At 37.0% G+C, this 23,511-nt stretch overlaps 1 protein-coding gene across 9 annotated transcripts in view; it reads left to right on the forward strand.

The window, feature by feature from the left end:
- Positions 1–23,511, forward strand: part of CADPS2 (calcium dependent secretion activator 2) — a 483,666-nt gene that overhangs the window by 339,161 nt on the left and 120,994 nt on the right. For all 9 annotated transcript variants that reach the window (XM_027102072.1, XM_027102066.1, XM_027102065.1 and 6 more), the window contains exons 14-16: positions 8,718–8,819; positions 18,324–18,387; positions 21,785–21,908. In XM_027102072.1, the coding sequence (XP_026957873.1) occupies positions 8,718–8,819; positions 18,324–18,387; positions 21,785–21,908 (290 nt within the window). The remainder of the gene's footprint in view (positions 1–8,717; positions 8,820–18,323; positions 18,388–21,784; positions 21,909–23,511) is intronic.

Genomic DNA, 23,511 nt, shown 5'->3' on the forward strand with positions numbered 1-23,511 from the left:
CTGTCTACTGTCGAGCCAAGGGAAGTGAAGTTACTGGGTTCGTCCACATCAGAACATTTAGGCAGATCCCCTCCTTGATATTTTCTCTTCTGCTCAAATACCCAACTCTGCAACCCAGTTGTGTACTCTTCTCCTCAGACCTTTCTTGAAATACAGTGAAATCATCATTTCCCTTCATGGAAACTGTTCTCTGAACTACCCCAAAAGCCATCAGAGATCACAGGAAATGGATGGGTAATACTGTGCCTCCCTCTTGTTCCGGAGTTGTCTTTTCAGAACATCTTCCTCACTTTAGAGCTTCTGTTGTACTCATTACAGAAGGAATTGGTAATCATGACAAGATGTCACATGTACAGAAAGGATTCTGTTTGCTTTAAAATACCTAATATGCCAGATTGATGAATAGCACAAATTATAAAATCCCTTAGTTCATGGAGGAATTGAGTAAAATTAATTTGTACAGGCCTTAATATGTATAGGAACTATTTTTTGGAGGAATCCGCCTTTCAGAAAAGGTGTTCTCTATGTGCGTGTGTGTGCATGGGTGTGCGCATGTGCACACATGTGATGGTTTCTGTGAAAACAGAATATGACCTGTAGGCAGATGTAAGATCAGTCTATTCAGTATGAATCAGTGGCAGAAAGTTGTGTTGTATGATCCTGTTTGTTAAGAATCTTTCAGGGCTTCCCTGGTGGCGCAGTGGTTGAGAGTCCGCCTGCCGATGCAGGGGACGCGGGTTCGTGCCCCAGTCCAGGAAGATCCCACATGCCGCGGAGCGGCTGGGCCCGTGAGCCGTGGCTGCTGAGCCTGCGCGTCCGGAGCCTGTGCTCCGCAACGGGAGGGGCCACAGCAGTGAGAGGCCCGCGTACCGCAAAAAAAAAAAAAAAAAAGAATCTTTCAAATATAATTAACATAGACACAACTGCATGTGGTGTTCAATTGCTTATTATGTAATACTGGAAGGAAGTTCTGTGTCATAGCTCGTTTGACAGTATCGATAACTAAAAGAAGTGTACCTGCTTTATAACTTGTTCATATCTTAAATTTATTTCACAGAACACTCTAGTTTTATTAAAATCATGTAACTTCTATAACTACAAGCCTCAGGAAAAAATGAAAACGTTAACTCTTGGTACAAGAACATACACTTCCTTCCCGTTGGAACTGCTTTAACGTAATAATATAATAATATAGGCATAGAGTTAAACCCCAGTTAACATTCAAATCAGAAAACTGGTCTTCTTTGTTAGAATTTTAAATAACCACATTTTAACATCATCTTTTTATGAATGTCAAAGAGGCATTATTATTTTTGCTTTTACTATCTCAGGAAAACTATTCTTGAGATTAAAACCAGTTCATTTCATGGCAGGTAAACACTAAAAATTTTCTGCTAAGTGTAAATACATGCAAATTTTTTGTTAGAGATCTTTTTACCCAGAATTCTTAACTATAATTCCTGCTCTAGCTTGCTTTTCAAAAAATTTTCTATTTTACCTACTGTTACATAATAAAAATTTTCCAAATAAGTCATGCCATATTAATACTAATAAGTAATAATATTATGTGATATTACTAGTTCATGAATTCTTATAATCATATATAACTGATACTTTTTATTCTATATAGCACTCATTCATTTCTTTAGCATTTATATATTGAATATTAACTGTATGCCAGCTACTGTTCTATGCACTAGGAGTGCAGCACAAAGAGACAGACAATAAACAAATAAATATATCATGTGTTGGACGATGGCAATATATACAATGGCAAGTAATAAACAGGCCTGTGGTAGTGGGAGATAACACTCTTACACCAGGTGGTTAGAGATAACTTCGATCATCCTGAGTCATGTCGGTAGAGATAAGAAGGAGATGACCATACAAACTGTGAAATTTTTTGTTCTAGTTCTGTGAAAAATGCCAGTGGTAGTTTGATACAGATTGCATTGAATCTGTAGATTGCTTTGGGTAGTAGAGTCATTTCCACAATGTTGATTCTTCCAATCCAAGAACATGGTATATCTCTCCATCTGTTTGTATGATCTTTAATTTCTTTCATCAGTGTCTTATAATTTTCTACATACAGGCCTTTTGTCTCCTTAGGTAGGTTTATTCCTAGATATTTTATTCTTTTTATTGCAACGGTAAATGGGAGTGTTTTCTTGATTTCACTTTCAGATTTTTCATCATTAGTGTATAGGAATGCCAGAGATTTCTGTGCATTCATTTTGTATCCTGCTACTTCACCAAATTCATTGATTAGCTCTAGTAGTTTCCTGGTAGCATCTTTAGGATTCTCTATGTATAGTATCATGTCATCTGCAAACAGTGACAGCTTTACTTCTTTTCCGATTTGGATTCCTTTTCTTTCTTTTTCTTCTCTGATTGCTGTGGCTAAAACTTCCAAAACTGTTGAATAAGAGTGGTGAGAGTGGGCAACCTTGTCTTGTTCCTGCTCTTAGTGGAAATGGTTTCAGTTTTTCACGATTGAGGACGATGTTGGCTGTGGGTTTGTCATATACGGCCTTTATTATGTTGAGCAAAGTTCCCTCTATGCCTACTTTCTGCAGGGTTTTTGTCACAAAAGGGTGTTGAATTTTGTCGAAAGCTTTCTCTGCATCTATTGAGATGATCATATGGTTTTTCTCCTTCAATTTGTTAATATGGTGTATCATGTTGATTGATTTGCATATATTGAAGAACCCTTGCATTCCTGGAATAAACCCCACTTGAACATGGTGTATGATCCTTTTAATGTGCTGTTGTATTCTGTTTGCTAGTATTTTGTTGAGGATTTTTGCATGTATGTTCATCAGTGATATTGGCCTGTAGTTTTCTTTCTTTGTGATATCTTTGTCTGGTTTTGGTATCAGGGTGATGGTGGCCTCATAGAATGAGTTTGGGAGGGTTCATCCCTCTGCTATATTTTGGAAGAGTTTGAGAAGGATAGGTGTTAACTCTTCTCTAAATGTTTGATAGAATTCAGCTGTGAAGCCATCTGGTCCTGGGCTTTTGTTTGTTGGAACATTTTAAATCACAGTTTCAATTTCAGTGCCTGTGATTGGTCTCTTCACGTTTTCTATTTCTTCTTGGTTCAGTCTCGGCAGACCCCAAATAGCCAAAGCAATCTTGAGAACGAAAAATGCAGCTGGAGGAATCAGGCTCCCTGACTTCAGACTATACTGCAAAGCTACAGTAATCAAGACAGTATGGTACTGGCACAAAAACAGAAATATAGATCAATGGAACAGGATAGAAAGCCCAGAGATAAACCCACGCATGTATGGTCACCTTACCTTTGATAAGGGAGGTAAGAATATACAGTGGAGAAACGACATCCCCTTCGATAAGTGGTGCTGGGAAAACTAGACAGCTACATGTAAAAGAATGAAATTAGAACACTCCCTAACACCATACACAAAAATAAACTCAAAATGGATTAAAGACCTAAATGTAAGGCCAGACACTATCAAACTCATAGAGGAAAACATAGGCAGAGCACTCTATGACATAAATCACAGCAAATTCCTTTTTGACGCACCTCCTAGAGAAATGGAAATAAAAACAAAAATAAACAAATGGGACCTAATGAAACTTAAAAGCTTTTGCACAGCAAAGGAAACCATAAACAAGACGGAAATACAACCCTCAGAACGGGAAAATATATTTGCAAATGAAGCAACTGACAAAGGATTAATCTCCAAAGTTTACAAGCAGCTCATGCAGCTCAGTGACAAACAAACAAACAACCCAATCCAAACATGGGCAGAAGAACTAAATAGACATTTCTCCAAAGAAGATATACAGATTGCCAGCAAACACATGAAAGAATGCTCAACATCATTAATCATTAGAGAAACGCAAATCAAAACTACACTGAGATATCATCTCACACCAGTCAGAATGGCCATCATCAAAAAATCTAGAAACAATAAATGCTGGAGAGAGTGTGGAGAAAAGGGAACACTCTTGCACTGCTGGTAGGAATGTAAATTGATACAGCCACTATGGAGAACAGTATGGAGGTTCCTTAAAAAACTAAAAATAGAACTACCATATGACCCAGCAATCCCACTACTGGGCATATAACCTGAGAAAACCATAATTCAAAAAGAGTCATGTACCAAAATGTTCATTGCAGCTCTATTTACAATAGCCAGGACATGGAAGCAACCTAAGTGTCCACTGACAGATGAGTGGGTAAAGAAGATGTGGCACATATATACAATGGAATATTACTCAGCTATAAAAAGAAACGAAATAGAGTTACTTGTATTGGGGTGGATGGACCTAGAGTCTGTCATACAGAGTGAAGTAAGTCAGAAAGAGAAAAACAAATACCATATGCTAACACATATATATGGAATCTAAGAAGAAAAAAATAAGGTCATGAAGAACCTAGGGGTAAGATGGGAATAAAGACACAGACCTACTAGAGAATGGACTTGAGGATATGGGGAGGAGGAAGGGTAAGCTGTGACAAAGTGAGAGAGTGGCATGGACATATATACACTACCAAATGTAAAATAGATAGCTAGTGGGAAGCAGCCGCATAGCACAGGGAGATCAGCTCAGTGCTTTGTGACTGCCTGGAGGGGTGGGATAGGGAGGGTGGGAGGGAGGGAGAGGCAAGAGGGAAGAGGTATGGGAACATATGTATATGTATAACTGATTCACTTTGTTATAAAGCAGAAAGTAACACTGTTGTAAAGCAATTATACTCCAATAAAGATGTTAATAAATAAATAAATAAATAAGTAAAAAGAAGGAAGTGAGTGAGCAAGCCGTATGTGTGCATAGGGAAAGGCTCCTGGGCAGTGGAAGCTACACGTGCAAAGGCCCTGAGGCAGAGCATGCTTCCCATGTTTGACGACTAGCTAGGAGACCAGCATGGCTAGAGTGGAGGACTTGCCATGAGGGGGCAGAGGAAATAGCTTTTACAATGAGTGTTACCACTACAGGGATATAACTCACACTTGAAAATGGCTCACAGTAGTGTGTAGCCAACACTCTGACAAAGAAAAGACTGGAGGAGAGAGAGACCAAGAAGGCTACAGCCATACTCAGGGAAGAGCTGATGATGACCGGAACCAGGGGAGCAGCAGAAGTGGTCAAGGGTGGTCAAGTTCTGAAAATGTTTTGAACATATAGCTGACAAATTAATTTATAAACTGAGCTTATAAAACTATTATACTTTGCATCTCTGTTACCCTGAGTCTACTAGGCAAATGTTCATCAAATGAAACTGGTTTAAATATCTCTCCAGGATTCTGCAAGTACCTATGTCGTAATGCACGAAAGCGCAAATTTTAGGATTTCCTTTGTTAGGGTCTTTTTTAACTGAATCACTGATTCAGTGGTAGGTATTTTAAACTGTATTGGTATTTAAGCTCTCTGCCTTACACAGGTAACATAGAAAATGTGTGATGTGAGGAAGTGTATTTAAAATAGTTCCACCATTGTTGCTTCTCAAATATAGCTTCCATTTTTTATTAGGGATTTTTCGTATTGTTCTTGATTTTCTTTTAAAACACAGAGGAAAGACAATAAGGCATGGGCACTGAGAGCCTCTGATTTGGAATGCAAGAGACCTAGATTCAAGTCCAGGCTCTGTCCTTACAAGCTGTGTGACCTTGAGGAAGTCACCTAATCTCCCTGAGGCTCAACAGACTCCTCTCTTGGAGACTAGAGAAAGGATTGCTGTGAGCATCCTATGTTGTTATACATATAAAACAGAACAGTACGAGGCACGTTGATAATTGCTGTGTTTGTTTTAATAGCAACCATGACAAGAAGATATTGATGAAACGGAAGTATCTGCAGTTACTAGGAAGAATGATGTTAGAAGGAGCTGTTACTTTTAGGCTTGACCGCAGTACAGTTGCCATTTAGCCTCAGTAATGTAGATAGAGAAGGCCACTTCATATACCTAATATAGTCTGGTATACAAATTAAAACAAAGATACGTGCATAAGGGCAAGTCCAAAATATAAAATGTATTTAACCTGTCAGATGTATACGTAATTTAGTAATAAGCTCAGTGAAGTGACAGCTCTTCACTGTGTATAAGTCTTTATCTCAGTGAAAGTGACACGAGTGACATTCCCCCCGACTGACTTTTCTCGCTGTTCATTGACTGAACCCCTGGCCTCATTCAGTCAGGTAGGCGATGTGCCCCAGCGAAGCTTCATATGACCCACCAATGTACTCTGTCACTGTGGATTACAATCTCCTTTGACAGTTGAAACAAACAGTAAAATTCACTCAAATATAATTGTGTGGCATCTGTCAGAGCGCAAGGCCAAAGGACCATGTCAATCATCAGAACAATAAAGAGAAGTTCTTTGCTCTTTTTCATCAAGTTTGCATAGGTGTATTTAGTGAATTGACCACTTGCAACTTTGTGGCATGGGATGTTTTGCTGTCTATGTAATAGCATAATGTAGTTATAGTTCTTGTCTGCCCAAATTCCCAAATTAATGATTTATATAGAACTATCCAATTCAACTTTTGTGATCATTGGCAATAGTTATGCTTAGGTTACAGTCTGGGTTTTGTGCTATTGTTTGCTTGGTAGGAGTTGACTCTGAAGTAATATGTGAAAAAAAATCCATTGTTAAATTATTCTAAAACATTGGGGTTAGTTCATAGTTCATTGCTCTAGAATTTAAAATCAGACTTTCTTTTTTACTTCCTAAAAATTTTGAAAGACCAAATATTTTGCCCTTAGTCTTTCTGCAGTTAACATTCAAACTGCATTCTGATGGATCAGAATGAAATGTAATTGTAAGTAGTATTTTCAAAGCATAAATTCAAGCAGGATGCAAGTTTCTGAAATAACAAATTATTTACTCTGTTTTAGAAAAAACTTCTCAGATTTAAATGATGCTTTTTTTCTGGGAGAAATGATGCTTTGATATGAATAAAAGGTCTTTAAGCCAGTATGATTCAGGTATAACTTTAGAATTAATTGCTTTTATCCTAACTGACTAGTTTACAAATAACAAAAATGCACACACATACACGTCTAGATGTCTAGGTAAAAAAGAGTGGGAACAGCAAATAAAATCTTGCTGGGAAAGTTATTTTAAATACCCATTTTTTTCATAATCCTCACTTGTATCTATTTTATACATAAACATTAAAAATTAGTAAGTTCAAATGATAAATCTTTGGAAATTAAAACAACCTTCAGAAAAATAAGTTAATTTGAGAAGATATGATTGGTGTTAAGAAATGCAAAAGATTCATTTTGTTGAAATATATAAATATTTAAAGTAAATGTGAAATTAATGTATCTTTTTCTCCGTTTTAACAGACAGTGAAATTCATATATTCAAAATTTTAGATGACTGCTATACTACCAAATACTTAAATTGATATAGAATAAATTCTGAATCCCTATTGGATATATTTTATGGTTTCAATCCTAATCTTAGTAAAAGAAGACTTCTGTTCAATCTTTGTTGCTACTGTTTTTTCTTTTTTTTGGTTGCGTTGGGTCTTCGTTACTGCACACAGACTTTCTCTAGTTGTGGTTTGTCGCAGTGTGCGAGCTTCTCGTTGCAGTGGCTTCTCTTGTTGTGGAGCACGGGCTCTAGGCACACAGGCTTCAGTAATTGCAACACGCGGGCTCAGTAGTTGCAGCTCATTGGCCCTAGAGCACGTGGGCTTCAGTAGTTGCAGCTTGCAGGCTCTTGAGCACAGGCTCAGTAGTTGTGGCACACGGGCTTAGTTGCTCTGCGGCATGTGGGATCATCCCGGAACAGGGATCGAACCCGTGTCCCCTGCATTGGCAGGAGGATTCTTAACCACTGCACCACCAGGGAAGTCCCTGTTGCTACTTTTAAAGGTACTACTTTATTTATAAAGTTGATACTTTACTTCATAGGCATATTTGGTTAAGCACAAAAATCTTGAAACATAGGTGGTCTTTCTTCTCTGTATATTTTTATTCAAGTATTCATGTTTCCTTTATATTTAAACAAAAAAATAGAGCAGTACACCACTGCATGAATCCAAAATGTCTGTTCCTTACAACAATTAAAATTAAATCTCCAGTTTCACATTAGCTTAATTTTTATTTGGAAGAGAAGGAGTTAAGACATTTTAGCTTACATTCAGTATATTTTTTATAATAATTCCATTCACGATATTTAATTGGTCAAATGTTTGGTATCACTATAAAACACTTTTCACTGCTATTCTCAAGGACTAGTCATTGTTTTCTGTAGATCTGAAAAATATTTATTGTAATCCTTTACCTTGAAGGCTGTCTAAAAGAGAATAATTCTGTTCCATTCATTCCAGGTTGAAACATGAAGCAAATGGCTATAAATATCTCCAATAAATTTCCAGTGTAGACTCAAGTAGTATGTATACTGTGAACCAATATGCATTTTCCTTAATTATTTGGATTTTTCAGGGAAATAGAAAGATATAAAATATATAAAAGTAAATGTTCAAGGGACTTCCCTGTTGATCCAGTGGGTAAGACTCCACGCTCCCAGTGCAGGGCACCCGGGTTCAGTCCCCAACAGGGGAACTAGATCCCGCATGCACGCCTCAACTAAAGATCCTGCACACCACAACGAAGATCCCGTGTGCTGTAAATAAGACCCAGTGCAGCCAAAATAAATAATAAATAAATAAATACTTTTTAAAAAAGGTAAATGTTCTATCACAATAAATTACTGACTCTTTTTTTCCAGGCCTGATGGAATTGGAACTATTTCAATGGAAGAAAAAGAGAAGTTTGAGGAGATAAAGGAGAGACTGTCTTCCCTTTTAGAGAATCAGATAAGCCATTTCAGGTATATACTCCATTAGTACAAGTGTTTGTTTCTTTAATTCACTCAACCCTCTAATCCCCTACAAATGTTTATTATGTCTTTCTGCTACCGCTCAAGCACAATCAGTAGCTTCTCCTCCATTGCCCGCAAGGTATGATCCACGTTCCTAGGTCCGCGTTCTGCTTCTCAGCCTGCCTTCAGTTTTTGCACTACTCATTCAGTAGTGCAAACCCGCCCCTTGCAGTATCCTTTCCACTGGCCCTCTTGCTAGCCCTGTGCAGTTCTCAGCCTTGCATAGCCTCTTCCCCCAGCTCTGGGGGCTTTTCCTCCCTCTCACTGCATAGCCAGGCAAGGAGACTCAAGCCCCACCTTCACAGGGGAGACTTTTTCATTTATTCCAGCAGAGTGTGGAAAAGCTGAAGTCTTCTTAGCATTCATCATCTGTACTATGCCCTGGTCACCTATCATATAGTCCTTGGTTATCCTTTTACTTACATTCTGTGAGAACAGGGACCACAGTACGTCTAGCACAGTTTCTTTGCCCAAAAAATTAAGTATTGATACTAAGAAGCATTTGCAGGGTGAAGGATAAATATCTTGATAATATTGTTTCCCCTGATTACAGTTAGCTTAATAGAACCTAATGGTTAAAAACAGAAATATACCTTTTTCTATCAGTCTCATCATTAGATCCTATAAAATGTTGCTATGTCAGTGTATTGCATCTTATAGCATATCTGTCATGTTGCAGGTATGTCATTTCATGTGAACTTACTGAAAAATAAATTCAGTTAATATTCCCCCTCAACAGTTTGAAAACACTGTTGTTTAACCATATGAATAGAGTATGGCTGCTCTGGGCCTCAGTTTCCTTATTTGTAATATGAAAAGCTTAGACTCTTACTTTAAAATGATACTGAAGGAAAAAATTATCATAGGATATACTATCCATCTGTTTCTTTGCATTGGTGTTTTCATCTGGGGCTGGTACCACTACCTGAAGGTAAGTGAATGAGGGAGGATTTTCTTTGCCATGATAACTGGGCATAGGGGCAGTCATTTAGTGCTGGATTTAGAAATGCTATTCATGGGACAGTCTCACATTGGAGAACTGTTCTTCCCAAAAGGCCAATAAATTCATATTAGGAAACACATTTGCAGAGGATGTTTCTGCATTTGCTGTTAAGAGTATTGTCTTTTAGGTTGTGTAGAGACCCTTATATTTATTGTGTTTGTCATTTAATGAAAGTCAATATATAATTTTCCTGTTTTTGACATTATTGAGACAGAGCTGATCATTCAGTTGACTATATACATCAGTAACTATAAGTCTCTATGGTTATTTGTAGTAGTGCTTTCATGTGCAAGTAACAAATCCTATCTCAAACTGGTTTAAACAAATAAATGGATATGTTCACTTACATGCAGGTCTCAGATGGGGTGGACTTTAAGACAGGCTGAATTTAGTAGCCATAGCTCCATTTCTTTGTAATTCTCACACGGCTATTCTCCTTTATGGGATGGCTTCATCCCCAGATGGGTAACAAGACCACAGAATTCCTTGGCCTCACATCCATGCATGTTGGAGTTGAAAGGGAAGGTAGTAGAAGCTGTCTCTTTCTGTGATTCTCTCTTAAGGTGAAAAGTTTCCTTAGAAGATCCTAGCAAACCAGCCCTCATATCTCATTTGCCCTAGATAGGTCATAGGCCCAGTCCTGAACCAAACCCAGGGGCCAGAGGACGCCCACATACTAGGTCCTCAGTCACTGACAAGCCATGGGACCGCCATGATCGAGTTAGCTTGGTAAGAGCCAGCCCACCAGCGGGTCCTGTCCCCCACAGTGCTTACAGCTACACAGTAGAGGCGGGGAATGACAGTCGTCCACATCATTTATTGTATTAGTATTCGCTCTCTTACAGTTTTGTTTCTCTATTTCTCTTAATAATGTCTGTAAAGATGTATGCTAGAATTCTTTTTTGTTTTTATTTCTTTGATGTACTATAAAGAACTGAACTAAACTGGTCTAGACATTTTAGGCTGACTTTTGTATTCCCTTTTGATATTTGTAGAGTTTGTATAAATTTTACCAGTTTTATTTTTCCTGAGTCCATAGAAAACTGGATAAGAGGAAATGGGATTAAAGTAAAGCAGAGGAAATTTTAGGTATCCATATAGGCAAATATAGAAAAATGTTTAAATTTTCCATGAAGATCTTCCTAAGGATTCTGCCAAGTGATCTTCCTTAGCCACTTACATTAAAATTCAGAAAGAACGTAAATTACTTATCAACTCACACTAAAGAAGTAACCAGAGTACTGTTAATAACTCTTGTATAGAAATTTATTTATTCAGGCCCAACTGTATTTCAGAAATGGATTTCAAAGATACAGGTAAAATAATAAGGCAAACTAAATTAAACAAAAATGAGGAACTTCTGGTTAAAGACAGCAGATTAAATGCATGTCTGGCTCAGTTTCCTCACAGAACCTAACCAAAACAACAGAACAGTACTTTTCAGAAGACATAAACACACAAGGACAGCAAGAGTAAGAGGGGAAAAAATGGAAAAAATAAGTTAAAAATGTGGAAGTCAGATGGATGGATGGTATCTAATTTAGCCACCCAGGAAAAACTGGATCCTAAACGGGCAATGGGGAATACAGAGAAGCAATCTGATTTATGTCATACAATCACCAAAACGTTCGGAATTGCCAGTTGTAAGCCCTCCTGGAAATTAAGAGTAAAGGATGATTTGTTGTAAATCTGCTTAAGACACACTTAGATCCCCAGATCTCCTTTCCGCCTCATCAGCCAGGCCGCTGCCCCTCCCCTTCCCTGGAAGAGCGCCGCTGGTTTGTTCCCTGGAGAGGGTAAAATTAGAGGGTACCTGGGCTGAGGTAGAGGAGGGGAGGAAACATCAGGCACAGCTGGAGTTTGGGATTACATAGAAACATGGGGATTAGATAAATGGTTATTCTGAAATCTGAGAATCACAGCCTTCTCCTTCCAACTCACACACTTGACACCCAAAATGCTGGCGGGCAGGCTTACACTTTCCATACATATTGTAAGTACCTTCCCCCGGGACTCTGACTAGCCCAAGAGAAAAGACCTAAAGCTGTGGAAAAGAAAGACTCCCACCGAAACAGCCCAGCTCTATTGCCCTTCAGCAAAGACCACAGTCTGCACGTACCCACCTAGGTGCATATAGCTTCCGTTCAATTTTTTAATAACGCAATTTTGAAAATGATCTGACAGCCAAGGTAAGGCATCAGATATTTGAGGAAAGTATTTACTGTGGGAGACAGAGCCCAAACAAGTAATACAAAAAAGCAACTTGGGGAAAAAAGAAAGATTATGTGGGAAGAAGGAAATGGTGGAGGGGGTGGTGGGAATCTGTTATTAATATGCTTGGAGATTTGAGAAAATAGAGCATCCATAAAAGAAAAACAAGATGTTGCTTAAAAAAAGAAAAAGAAAAAATCTTAGGGAAAAAAAATTAGAACTCTTAGAAATTGATGCAAATGACACAAATACTTACATACTATTGAGAGATTAAGTTAATGAAATCTTCCAGAAAGTACAGGGTGGAGGGTGGCAGGGATAGGAAAATAGGAGTTCAGTTGGCCTTTCTTATCCTTGGGTTTCACATCCCTGGCCAGATCGATTTGGATTGGTTGAATCTGCAGATATACAGGGCCAACTGTACTACCCCATTTTATATAAGGGAGTTGAGTATCGGTGGATTTTAGGATCCATGGGGGTCCTGGAACCAATTCCCCACAGATACTAAGGGGCAACTGTACAAAGACAGGAAAAATGAAGGATCTGCTTAGGAGTTTCATCATCATAAATAATAGGAATTTCCAGAAACAGTTAAGGTTGAAGATAGGAAATTATCAATAAAGTTATTCAAAACAATTTTCCAGAATTAAAAGACATAAGTGTTCAGATTAAGAGAGCCCATTGAGTACCAAGCACAAGGGATTTAAAATAGATACTCATTAGAGTGCATTTTTATGAATTTTCACAATCTTGGAGATAAAAGGGAGGATGCTGAAATACAAAGAATCAAGAATCAGAATGGCTTCTCAACACTGATTTATTCTACAGTAATTTACTGAGTGCCTACTATGTGTCGGGCAGTGAACAGAATTTTTAAAAAGATCCTTTTCTTCTGCAGCTTTCATTTTGATGTGAGGAACGGTACTGATATCCAGAAAACAGTGCATCAGTGGCTTCACAATTTTGAGGAGAGATTATTTCCAACCTAGAATTCTACACTAGTAAACGTCTCCATTAAGGGTAACGGTAGAATAATGATATTTTCAGGCATACTGGACATCAAAAGATGTGCTTCCCATATTCCCTTTCTGGGGAATGCAATTTACCAAGACAAAGGAGAAAACAAAGAGGGAGAGTTAAGATCCCTGCGACAGGAAATCAACATGAGAGAGGAGGGAATCTTCGTAGTGGGAGCTAATAGAGACCCCAAAGTGGCAACTGAGCCTAGAGAGGAAATAGTTCTAACCAGAGCAGGTCAGAAAATTCTTCAAGTAGATCAAATTGACAAAACACTGAGATATTTTAACATATCGAGAGAAGTTTCACCCACTTGGAATAGAGTTTGGAATTATATTAATTGTGTTAGAGCTTGGAATTGTATTAGATTAAGTACATAATAAAAAGAAGAAATTAAAACAAATATAGCAAAGTATTATAAACAAAATAGTGACACTAGAAAGTAATCATATTGGATACATTTCAGTTATCTAGGACATTTATGTAATTAATGTAGATACTGAATTTCAGTCTAACACACAAAAGTGATGTAACTGCATTAAGGGAAGGAGGAACAGAACTTATGTCTAGGGTGGTGGAAAGTGGTCTTAAAAAAAAAAAGCAACTTATATCCAAGATGGAGTAATGGGATGATATTTACCCTCCCACCTGAAACAATTTTTTAAAGACAAAATATGTGGGAAAAAAAAATGCTTTTCAAGATATTAAACATAAGACAATAACAGTAATTCCTGAGAGATGGAAAACAATGGATAAGCCCTTTAATTGCCCCAGCTTACTGACAGCACAGTGTTTCTAGATCATGGTCCAGGGAGGAGGAATCTGGGTGGATCCCCGTGGACACCCTGACTTGAGGAGACAGAGCTGAGAGTCCATGGAGGGTAAGGCTGCCAGAGTTTTCAACTCCAAGTTCTAAAGGAGAGAGCAAAGAGACCTACAAGTAATATTTGCTGAGGGTCCTCCTGGCGTCTTCAACTAAGTATTGATCTGTGCGTGGATGTGAGGAAACTATTCAAAGTTGGGCAAAGAACTACGTGAAAGGATTACAGGGGTTTCTTTACACAAGGCTAAGAGTAATTCCAGTTTTCAATATCTAGAGTGGAAACCTAATTCATGAGCATCAGGTAGAATACAGAAGGTTTTGCCTCAGTAGTGGAAAAAAAATTAGTCCTAGAATAAACACTGTCATGGTCTCTCCTAATGAGGCTTAAAACCAAGATTCATATGAATCAAACTATTTTCAAGTAATTTAACTGCATTCCAGAACAAAAGTCAAGAATATTTAAAGAAATACAAAAGTGTTCAGCCTCCAAGAAGGTAAAATAACAATGTCTAGCATCCAGTCAAAATTTTCTAGGCATACAAAGAAGTAGTAAAATACGACCAATGAAGAGGAACAAAACAAGCAAAAGTGAAAATGACGGGGAAGATAGAATTAGTAAACAGTAGTATCAAAATAATTATTATTACTACATGTCATATGTTTAACCTGTTAAGGGCATCATGGAAAACCTACAACTAACATCATACTTAATAGTAAAAAAGTAGGAAAGACTGAATGTTTTCCACCTACAGTCAAAAACAAGGCAAGACTATCTACTCAAAAATCAATAATCAAGGTAGTGTAGTATAGAGAGTCCAGTAATAGACTCACATACATATGGTCAATTAATTTTCAACAAATGTACAGGTAATTTGCGAAGTATACTTTATTCCACAAGTGGTGCTGGAACTATTGGATATCCAAATGTAAAATAAAATCCTGGATCCGTACCTCACACTTGATCCAAAATTTAACTCAAGATGGATAGACATGGAAAACAGAAAATCTCTGTGTCCTTGGACTAAGCACAGATGCTTAAATAAAACACCAAAATCGTGATTCATAAATGGAAAAATATTACTTCCAACTTCATCAACATTAAGAACTTTTGATCTTCCAAAGACATTATAAGGGAATCTCAGAATGGGAGAAAATATTTTCACAATACATATCCCACAAAAGACTTCTATCTAGAATATATAAATTTATTTATTTATTTTTTGGCCACACTGCATAACTTGCAGGATCTCAGGTCCCCGACCAGGGATTGAACCTGGGCCGCAGCAGTTAAAGCCCAGAATCCTAACCAGTAGGCCACCAGGGAACTCCCTATAAATAACTCTTAAAACAATAAGAAATAAAACAGCCCAATAAAAAGTTGTTTTGACAGATATTTCACTAAAGATATATGATGGTGAAAAGGCATATGAAAAGATGCTCAACATCATTACTCTTTAGGGAAACATAAACTAAAGCCACAGTGATTGATAGGAATATAAAATGGTACAACTCATTTTGTAAAATAGTTTGCAGTTTTTAAAAATTTAAACACCTAACATATGACCCTATTCCACTCTTAGGTATTTCCCCAAGAGAAATGGAAGCATACATCCACACAAAGACTTTAATATGAATATTTATACCAGCATTATTCATAATAGCCCAAATAGGAAGACAAGTCAGATGACCGTCAACAAGGAATGGATAAAAAAATGTATTAGAATACTTCTGAGAAATGAAAAGGAATGAATTGTTGATACATTGCAATAGCATGAAAGAATATTGAAACGGCTATGCTGAGAGAAATCAGACCCAAAAAAGTTCAATACTGTATGATTCCTCTTACATGAAATTATAGGAAAACACAAACTAATCTAAATGACAGTAAATCAGTAGTTGCCTGGGCCCCACGAGTCGGGAGGAATCATTTGAGGGGCATGAATATGTATATTGCCTTGATTGTAGTGATGGTTTCACAGATGTATACATATGTCAAAACTTATCAAATTGTATACTTTAAATCTGTGTAGTTCATTGTATGCCACTTACACCTCTAAATCTATTTTTTTTAAAAAGCTAAGAACTCGTCTTCCATAGTGGAAAGTTAGTAGGATAATATCTAAAACTGGAAAATCAAGAATTTGAAATATTATCATGTAGGTTAGGGATATGACATTTAAATACCAAAAGAATCAGCTAAAAGTTAAAAACATTTTTTTCTCGAGAAATTACTTGGGAAATGGGGGTGGAGCTGACATAAAGGATTTACGTTTTTCATCAAAATTCCCTAGGAAAAGTTCCCTTTCAGGCTATGTGCATATATAACTGATAAAAACAGATACTGTATTTAACATTTTAATTTAAAATTCAAAGAAAACCAGTTTAATCATTGGACAGGTCAATGCAGGCTCACTTATCTGTGTAATTAATTGACTAAAGTGAAAATCAGCGTGACTTTGATTTATTCAGATTAGGTATTAAACTTGGTTGAATTTTATTTGTTAATTGAGTGTTTTTCACTTTGCTTAGCTATTACAGAGCTATCAAAGTGGTAAAAACCCAAAATATTTATCCTGAAAGGCAGAACAAAATGATTCCCTTCTTTTAAAACTTGTTTTGTGAAGATTAATTAAGCTTCTGTGTAGTTATTTTCTGTATTTTATTGATTCAGGATTACTTGTACTCTGTAAATGTGTTGAATTATTTACACATCATGGGCAGCTAATGCTAATTCAGAGCATACCCAGTGGGACCTCAAAGCCCTGAAATGCTAAATGTAATCTGGGGATCAGTAACATTCCATTCATAAAATGTGTCACCCATAGGTTAATGGAAATAAACAATAGGAAAGACAATGGGTGGATTATGCAGAAACACTGAAAAGATTTAAGCAGGAGGAGGGGACTACAAGAACCCAATTTGTGTTTTATTTAAACGTGGATTAAGGTTTATGGTATACAAAATGACTAAAGCTACTTTACTAATTTGCTAATGCTCTAAAAAGCACCACTGTGCAGGAAAAACTCTTATCAAAATAAATTGGTCATGTTTTTTTATGTATGGGCGGGGGGAGGTAGAAGGGGGGGATGCATAGAGGCAAGATTAAGTGAAGAAAAGTTTTAACAGTAAATGGAATGATAAACAGTGCTCTGAAGAAAAACATGAGGGGCTAGATTTATGACACTTATTTGCATTTATCTGACGCGAATGGAAGTTTCGCAAAACTAAAAGCTGATCCGAATATAAATTCAGCTACTGCTTTGTGAGGAATCCATCTTTCTCTTTCTCTTTAAAATTAGGTCCAGTAAAGTTTCTCTTTAAAATTTGGTCCTGTAAAAGAACGTGAGCTTAAACTATATGTGCTTTTGAGGGAAACCTCTTCAAATTACAGTGTGGAAAAAAAGAATTTCTTTGTAATTATGTCTTAGAAAATACGTCTACTTAGTCCTTGGATAATGGCAAAAGACATGGAAATAAGTAAACTTTTCAAGTTATTAGTTTGAAGATGTCTAAGAGCAAAATGTCAGTCCGCGACAGCCCAGCTGCCTGTGTGGCACTTCATCTTGGGGCTGAGGCACCGGTCAGGGAGGCTTTGCTGAACCTGGTTGAACAAGCGAGGCGCACCCGCAGGATGAAGTGGCCCTGACATTCTGTACTCTCTAAGTGGAAAGTGACCTGAAGAGGGACCCTCTTGTAAAGAGCAGTAAACCTGTCACCACCATGTGGCAGCTAACTTTTGAGGGGCCTACGCACCCTCCCAGCTCTGACCCTGATTTCAGAATACCTGCCCTCCAGTTGTTGGTGTGTACTAGGAATACATGGGACTAGAAATACTTTGGATAAATGACTGCGGGCAATAGAGCTGCAGAAGGGTTACGTGAGGGGATGGGGAGGTTGGAGAGCTAGACACCAGCAGAGACAGGCAAATGTAAGGACAGGAGGGAGCCGGAACCTTGCTTCTCCTAGAAGTTATGTATGCAGTGTGTGTTTCCATCTTAAATCGCACATAAATATAGGAAGAAATAGGGGGAATCGTTTCATTTTATCATAGAGCTTGAATAACAGCACCTTAAACAAGAAATTAGTAGGAAATGCATTTTAAGTTTCTCTTTACTTATAGGACCCTAGAGATTCCTTTTTGATTACTGTATTTTTGTACATGTATCATCGAAACTTGAGAACCTTTTTCATCACAGTTTATGCCTTTACTGTTTAAGACATTTGAATCATGGGACTAGGTAAATTTCAGCATTTAAAAATTTCCTGCATGGGTCAATGCCCTTTTAACCACTTTTTACAAATATTCTCCAATAACACCAAGTTATAGAAGAGGGAATTATTTAGCAGTCTTGGATATTAAATGTTTGACTTTTTTGTTCCTCCTTTTTTTTTTTTAAAGATACTGTTTTCCCTTTGGACGACCTGAAGGTGCACTGAAAGCTACACTTTCATTACTTGAAAGGGTATGTTTGAACATTACTTTTTAAGTACTATTTGCATTCTCAATGGCTGTGTATTTCAGTGTTGAACTAGGCAGATGGTCCCATTCCTCATGAGTGTGGTGTCACCTGAGTCTGTTGCATTTCATCAGTTTCTCACTTTTTCTTGCTACATTCAAATTCTTCTATATCCTGCTTTTCCTCTCCAAAGCCTTTCTGAAGCCTACCACTGCCATCCTATGCTGAGTTAGGGTTAAGGTTACCATCTTTTTGGTAGTATCCATTTTTCCCACCTCTTTTTTTTCCCCTCCTTATTTCAGATAAGTACAATTATCTGTTTTTCAGACTTTACAGTTGTCTTTTATTATCCCCCTGACTTATTTGTACTTCTGTCTGTCATATCCCTCATACCTATAAGAGTTTAACATTTAATATTCACAAACATATAATTTCTTTCATTCTAAGTTTATCTCAGAATTTATTTCAGTTCAATTTGTGTTACTTTGAAAGAATTCATGAATTACAGAAATTGATGATTATAGAAGTCATGAAATTATAGAAATATACAAAAAGTAAATAGCAAATGAGGTGTTATACCCATGCTAGAAATCATTTATTAATGAAAGTCTCTTCTCCACTGCTGTTTTTGTGGTAGATTAAGTGTAAAGGGGGAGGGGGGGTGTGGGAGGAAGGTCCAAGGGGGGGGGATATATGTATACAAATAGCTGTTTCACTTCGTTGTACAGCAGAAACTAGTACGACATTGTAAAGCAATTCTACCCCAAACTATACCCCAATAAAAAAAAAAGGGAAGTATCCTTTCACCTGTCTATAAAACTATTCATGTGCTAGTTGGAAGCTAACAGCTTAAGTAATGTGAACAAGTTTTATTCCTTATCTGTATTAAAAAGAATATCTAGGGATCATCTCTATCTCTTGGTTTGATTATTCTGGTCCTGATTTGTTGACTTTAAGCACTTGGCTCTTGTTGATTTTTCTGCCCAAGGAATTGCAGATAATATATTATTTATTCGCACCTCTGAAAAGCAAAAAGGGGAGACATTGTTCAGTGATTTAAGGATTTGGGAGAGGAGGGCTAGAACTGATGACTAAAGTGAGATCTTTGGATCATAGATTGGTTTTATCTATATATCCCTGTCTTATCCTTGATTACTGTGAATGGTGTGATAGAAATATTATTGTCATAATTATCTGTTTTATTAGAATTTTTATAATATTAAAAGCTGCATGTAACTCAGGCTTTTCAGAGTTTTCATTTCATCCTATCCATTAAGGTATGATCAATGAGATAAAAATCCTTAAAGGCAGCTTTGCTTTTTGGAACGGCATCCCATCTTGGGTACCTAGTACAGCCTCTCTATATGCTGGTTTCCATGGCAGAGCTCCCATCCTCCCCCCGGCAGGGAAGAGTTAGTAACAGAAGAGATGCCCTTGTGCCCTGTACTGACAGGTGGCAGGATGAACAGTGACCTTTATTCCAGTTACAGTAACTAATCATGTCTCTTGCTGAATTGAAAGAGAAATGGTAAGGGCTATTTCTTTATTTTCATGTCTCTGTACTTACTGAAATCTTAGAAAAATAAAATCTACATGTGAATTCTTGATACAAATGGTATCTTGGAAGAACTTGGGGCGGAAACATGAAACAAATTGTGTGTCTCCCTTTTTGCACTTGCTAGCCCTTTATCTGTGCTTCTCCAGGAAAGGGGATTTAGTTTCCCCACACACACTTCAAATGAAGTGTCCAGCTCCTAGATACTGTGAAATATTGCCTGATTTCAACCCTAGACTCACCTCTGTAATAGATACAGACATTCTGATTTTAACAGCTATTTCTATTATTTGAAAGTTTGGCACCATGGGAAAGCTTAATAGTAAAATTAATCTTAAATTTTAGTAATAATCACCTTAAAAATGATAGTGCCTGTTAATGCTTGTATGTTTTTACTCTAAACACGAGGATTTTTCTGGCAATAAAAAGTCTAATGTGCAGTTCTAATTAAAGTGCCAAATATACATCAGTGTTGAAGATTTTTAATGTGAAAATATGAAGAAAAATTTAATTTGTTAGGGGAGGAAATCTTTAAGTGATAAAGTTTGCTGTTTTCAGAAGGAAACCTTGTCTGACAAAATGAAAATATGTTGTCAAGGATCACCAGTGCTAGAATGACTGAATGAATTTGAGATTATAAAATACGTAGTGCAGGGCTTCCCTGGTGGCGCAGTGGTTGAGAGTCCGCCTGCCGATGCAGGGGACACGGGTTCGTGCCCCGGTCCGGGAAGATCCCACATGCCGCGGAGCGGCTGGGCCCGTGAGTCATGGCCGCTGAGCCTGCGCGTCCAGAGCCTGTGCTCTGCAACGGGAGAGGCCACAACAGTGAGAGGCCCGTGTACCACAAAAAAAAAAAAAAAAATACGTAGTGCAGAGGCTGATCGAAATAGAATGAAGTAACAAACCATGAAATGGATGTCTTCATGTTCTTTCAATATTTCTTTCAAAGTAAAAGACTAATAGGATAGTCAGAACACTTACAAAAGTATTCTTTTTTATGTTAAGATTTTGCTATACCTGTATATTGTAGAATTTGAATGTAAGCAAAGCACGGAAAGCCACATCAATTATATGGAAAATAGCGTTTGACTAATTGTATAATCAAAACTTACTGTGAGCAGTTTTATCACTAGGAAAGTTTTAAGGAAAATTATCAATGAGTAACTATAAAAGTACTTAAATACATTATATTTTGAATTCTGGATACAATTGTATTTTCCATTTGCCAATAGTAATACTTTTAAGTGAAAAATCCAAAAACACAATTTAGGAACCCAACAGAAAATAATCCATTTTTTGTTTTTTTTTAAATTTCAGAAAGTTTTCCTTGTGTTTTAACATTTGATACTCCATTCACTTCACTAAGACAAAGAAGTTCCCCCTATCCCCAGCAGATCAAAATAACTAAAGTATAATTAGTGAGAGTAGTGGTCTTGATTTTTATAAAGCCCATAAATGATGCTTATTTTAACGGAATTTATGTTTTCATATATATTGCTCAAAAGATTTAAAGCTTTTAAATCAGGGATATGCAAGGTAAACTTTATTACATATCCTAAGGACTGTAATCCTCCTTTGAAACAGCTGCTCTAGTGGCGTTGTGGGTCCCTGGAGGAAAAGTGACAGTCACACTGAATGGTGGCTTGGGCAAGGGAGGTTTTGATATACATAAATGATGCTTAGACAGGCGGAGCCAAGACTGGGAGAAATTACTTCCCGGTTGTGGAGTGCTGACTCATCACCTCCCCCAGTGTTACCTAGGACCCCTTCCTACCAATAGGTCTAGGGCAATTTGTGTACCTGTTTTTTAGTATGTTATGCCGTCTCTGTCTCCCTCTCTCTCTCTAGGTTTTAATGAAAGATATTGCCACTCCCATACCAGCGGAAGAGGTGAAAAAAGTGGTCAGAAAATGTCTTGAGAGAGCTGCCTTGATCAATTACACGAGACTCACAGAATATGCCAAGATAGAAGGTCAGTGCAGTGAGCAATTGCCGAAATGGCAGTGAGAGCCAACATTGCCTATTAACTGCATTTTCTGTGAGAAGTCCTTTCCTTTCTTGAACAAACCTGTGCCATGGCAAAGGGAAATGTCTCATTAAAATCTCAGCTGGTGAACTGAAGAGCTTTTTCCTATTCATTGCCTTAATATGCCTCCTGGGACTCTGCTTGAATGAAAGACCCAGGATTCATGCTTAAGTTGTCCTTTGTTCTTACTTTGAGTTTTGAAGAAACCAAAACGTGTTTTCATGGGTTGTGTTTTTTGACATTACAGTAAGTATGTCTAACATTTAAACTATGGGCAGTGTATTCTTTCCTGATCAGTAACAGTGTAGTATTATTTAATTTTATTTTTGGTTCTGCAGCATCTCTCAGAGAAAGAGGAAACTTGTTGATTGTCGTGAGGGCTGAAATAAACTGATAGAATTTCCTGCAACTTTTAATTGCTTACAATATATTGATGCATTTGTAAGATTAGACCTCTTGAGAGGACTGTGCATTTTTTCTCTTTCTTCAGGTTTTATTCATTAAGGATAATTATTTTATTCATTTAAGGTTTAAGATAACTTAGAAATACATAGATTGAAATTTGTGGCAAAGTCACACAATCAGCTTTTATCTGACAATCCTTTGACTGATATAATTAAAAGTAATAGAAATGACCTCAGGTTCTTTAATTATCATAAAACTAGCTTGTGTAATACATGTAGCATTAACTTAGGGAGGAAAAAAGTTTATAGTGTTAAATACTTATCTCTAAAAATAAAAAGTAAATCATCTGTTAGAAAAAATTTAGTAACTTTTAATATAAAATTGTATTTAATGAATTCTAAATTTATTAATTAGTTGATACTGTGATAGATTCATCAAAATTGGGACAATGAAAAAGATGATTATAACTGGCTGTGTTATATCCTTTTTTCTCTCCAAATCTGATCAAGCTTTCTAACAAGCACGTGATAGCCAGCCTCCTGAGTGATTAACAAAAAAGCCATCCCATCACCATAGCAACCAATATTATATCACGAGAGGAACAACATGCAACCTCCTTAGATACCAGTTTAACATCATTAATTATGATATCATGTTGTCTTAAAGCAGAAGCAGTGAATATTAGGTCATTTGGGGAAAGTGGAAGATAAACAGATTGGTTTTCACGTTTTGAATACTCCTTCAAACAATTTTCATGTTTTGGGAATATTGGGTATTGTGAACATGGATTGAAAGAATTGATATAAAAATAGACATATGAAAACCTTTCAACTCTGGCAAAGAGAAAAAATTGTAGGCAACCTGAGTAAACACAATATCGTTTTATCTAAATATTATGAATGCGCTCCAAAAAACTATGAGAATCCTTTTGGTCTTAACTATGTTAGTTATTTTTGACCATTACCTTATCCAACAATACTGAAAAGATATGCAGTATATTTTTTGTTTTATCTCTGTATTTATTTTCTAGTTGTAGAATCCATTTTAATATGGACAAATGAAGAACTTTCTTTTATTTGTACCCAGCCATGGGCTCCTCTCGTTAATCAGCTAGATAAACACGTTAACAATGGTGATCAGAAAG

The sequence above is a fragment of the Aethalodelphis obliquidens genome, unplaced genomic scaffold (genome assembly GCF_003676395.1).
Source record: "Aethalodelphis obliquidens isolate GAN/ISIS:26980383/991018 unplaced genomic scaffold, ASM367639v1 scaffold5, whole genome shotgun sequence".
Lineage (NCBI taxonomy): Eukaryota > Metazoa > Chordata > Mammalia > Artiodactyla > Delphinidae > Aethalodelphis > Aethalodelphis obliquidens.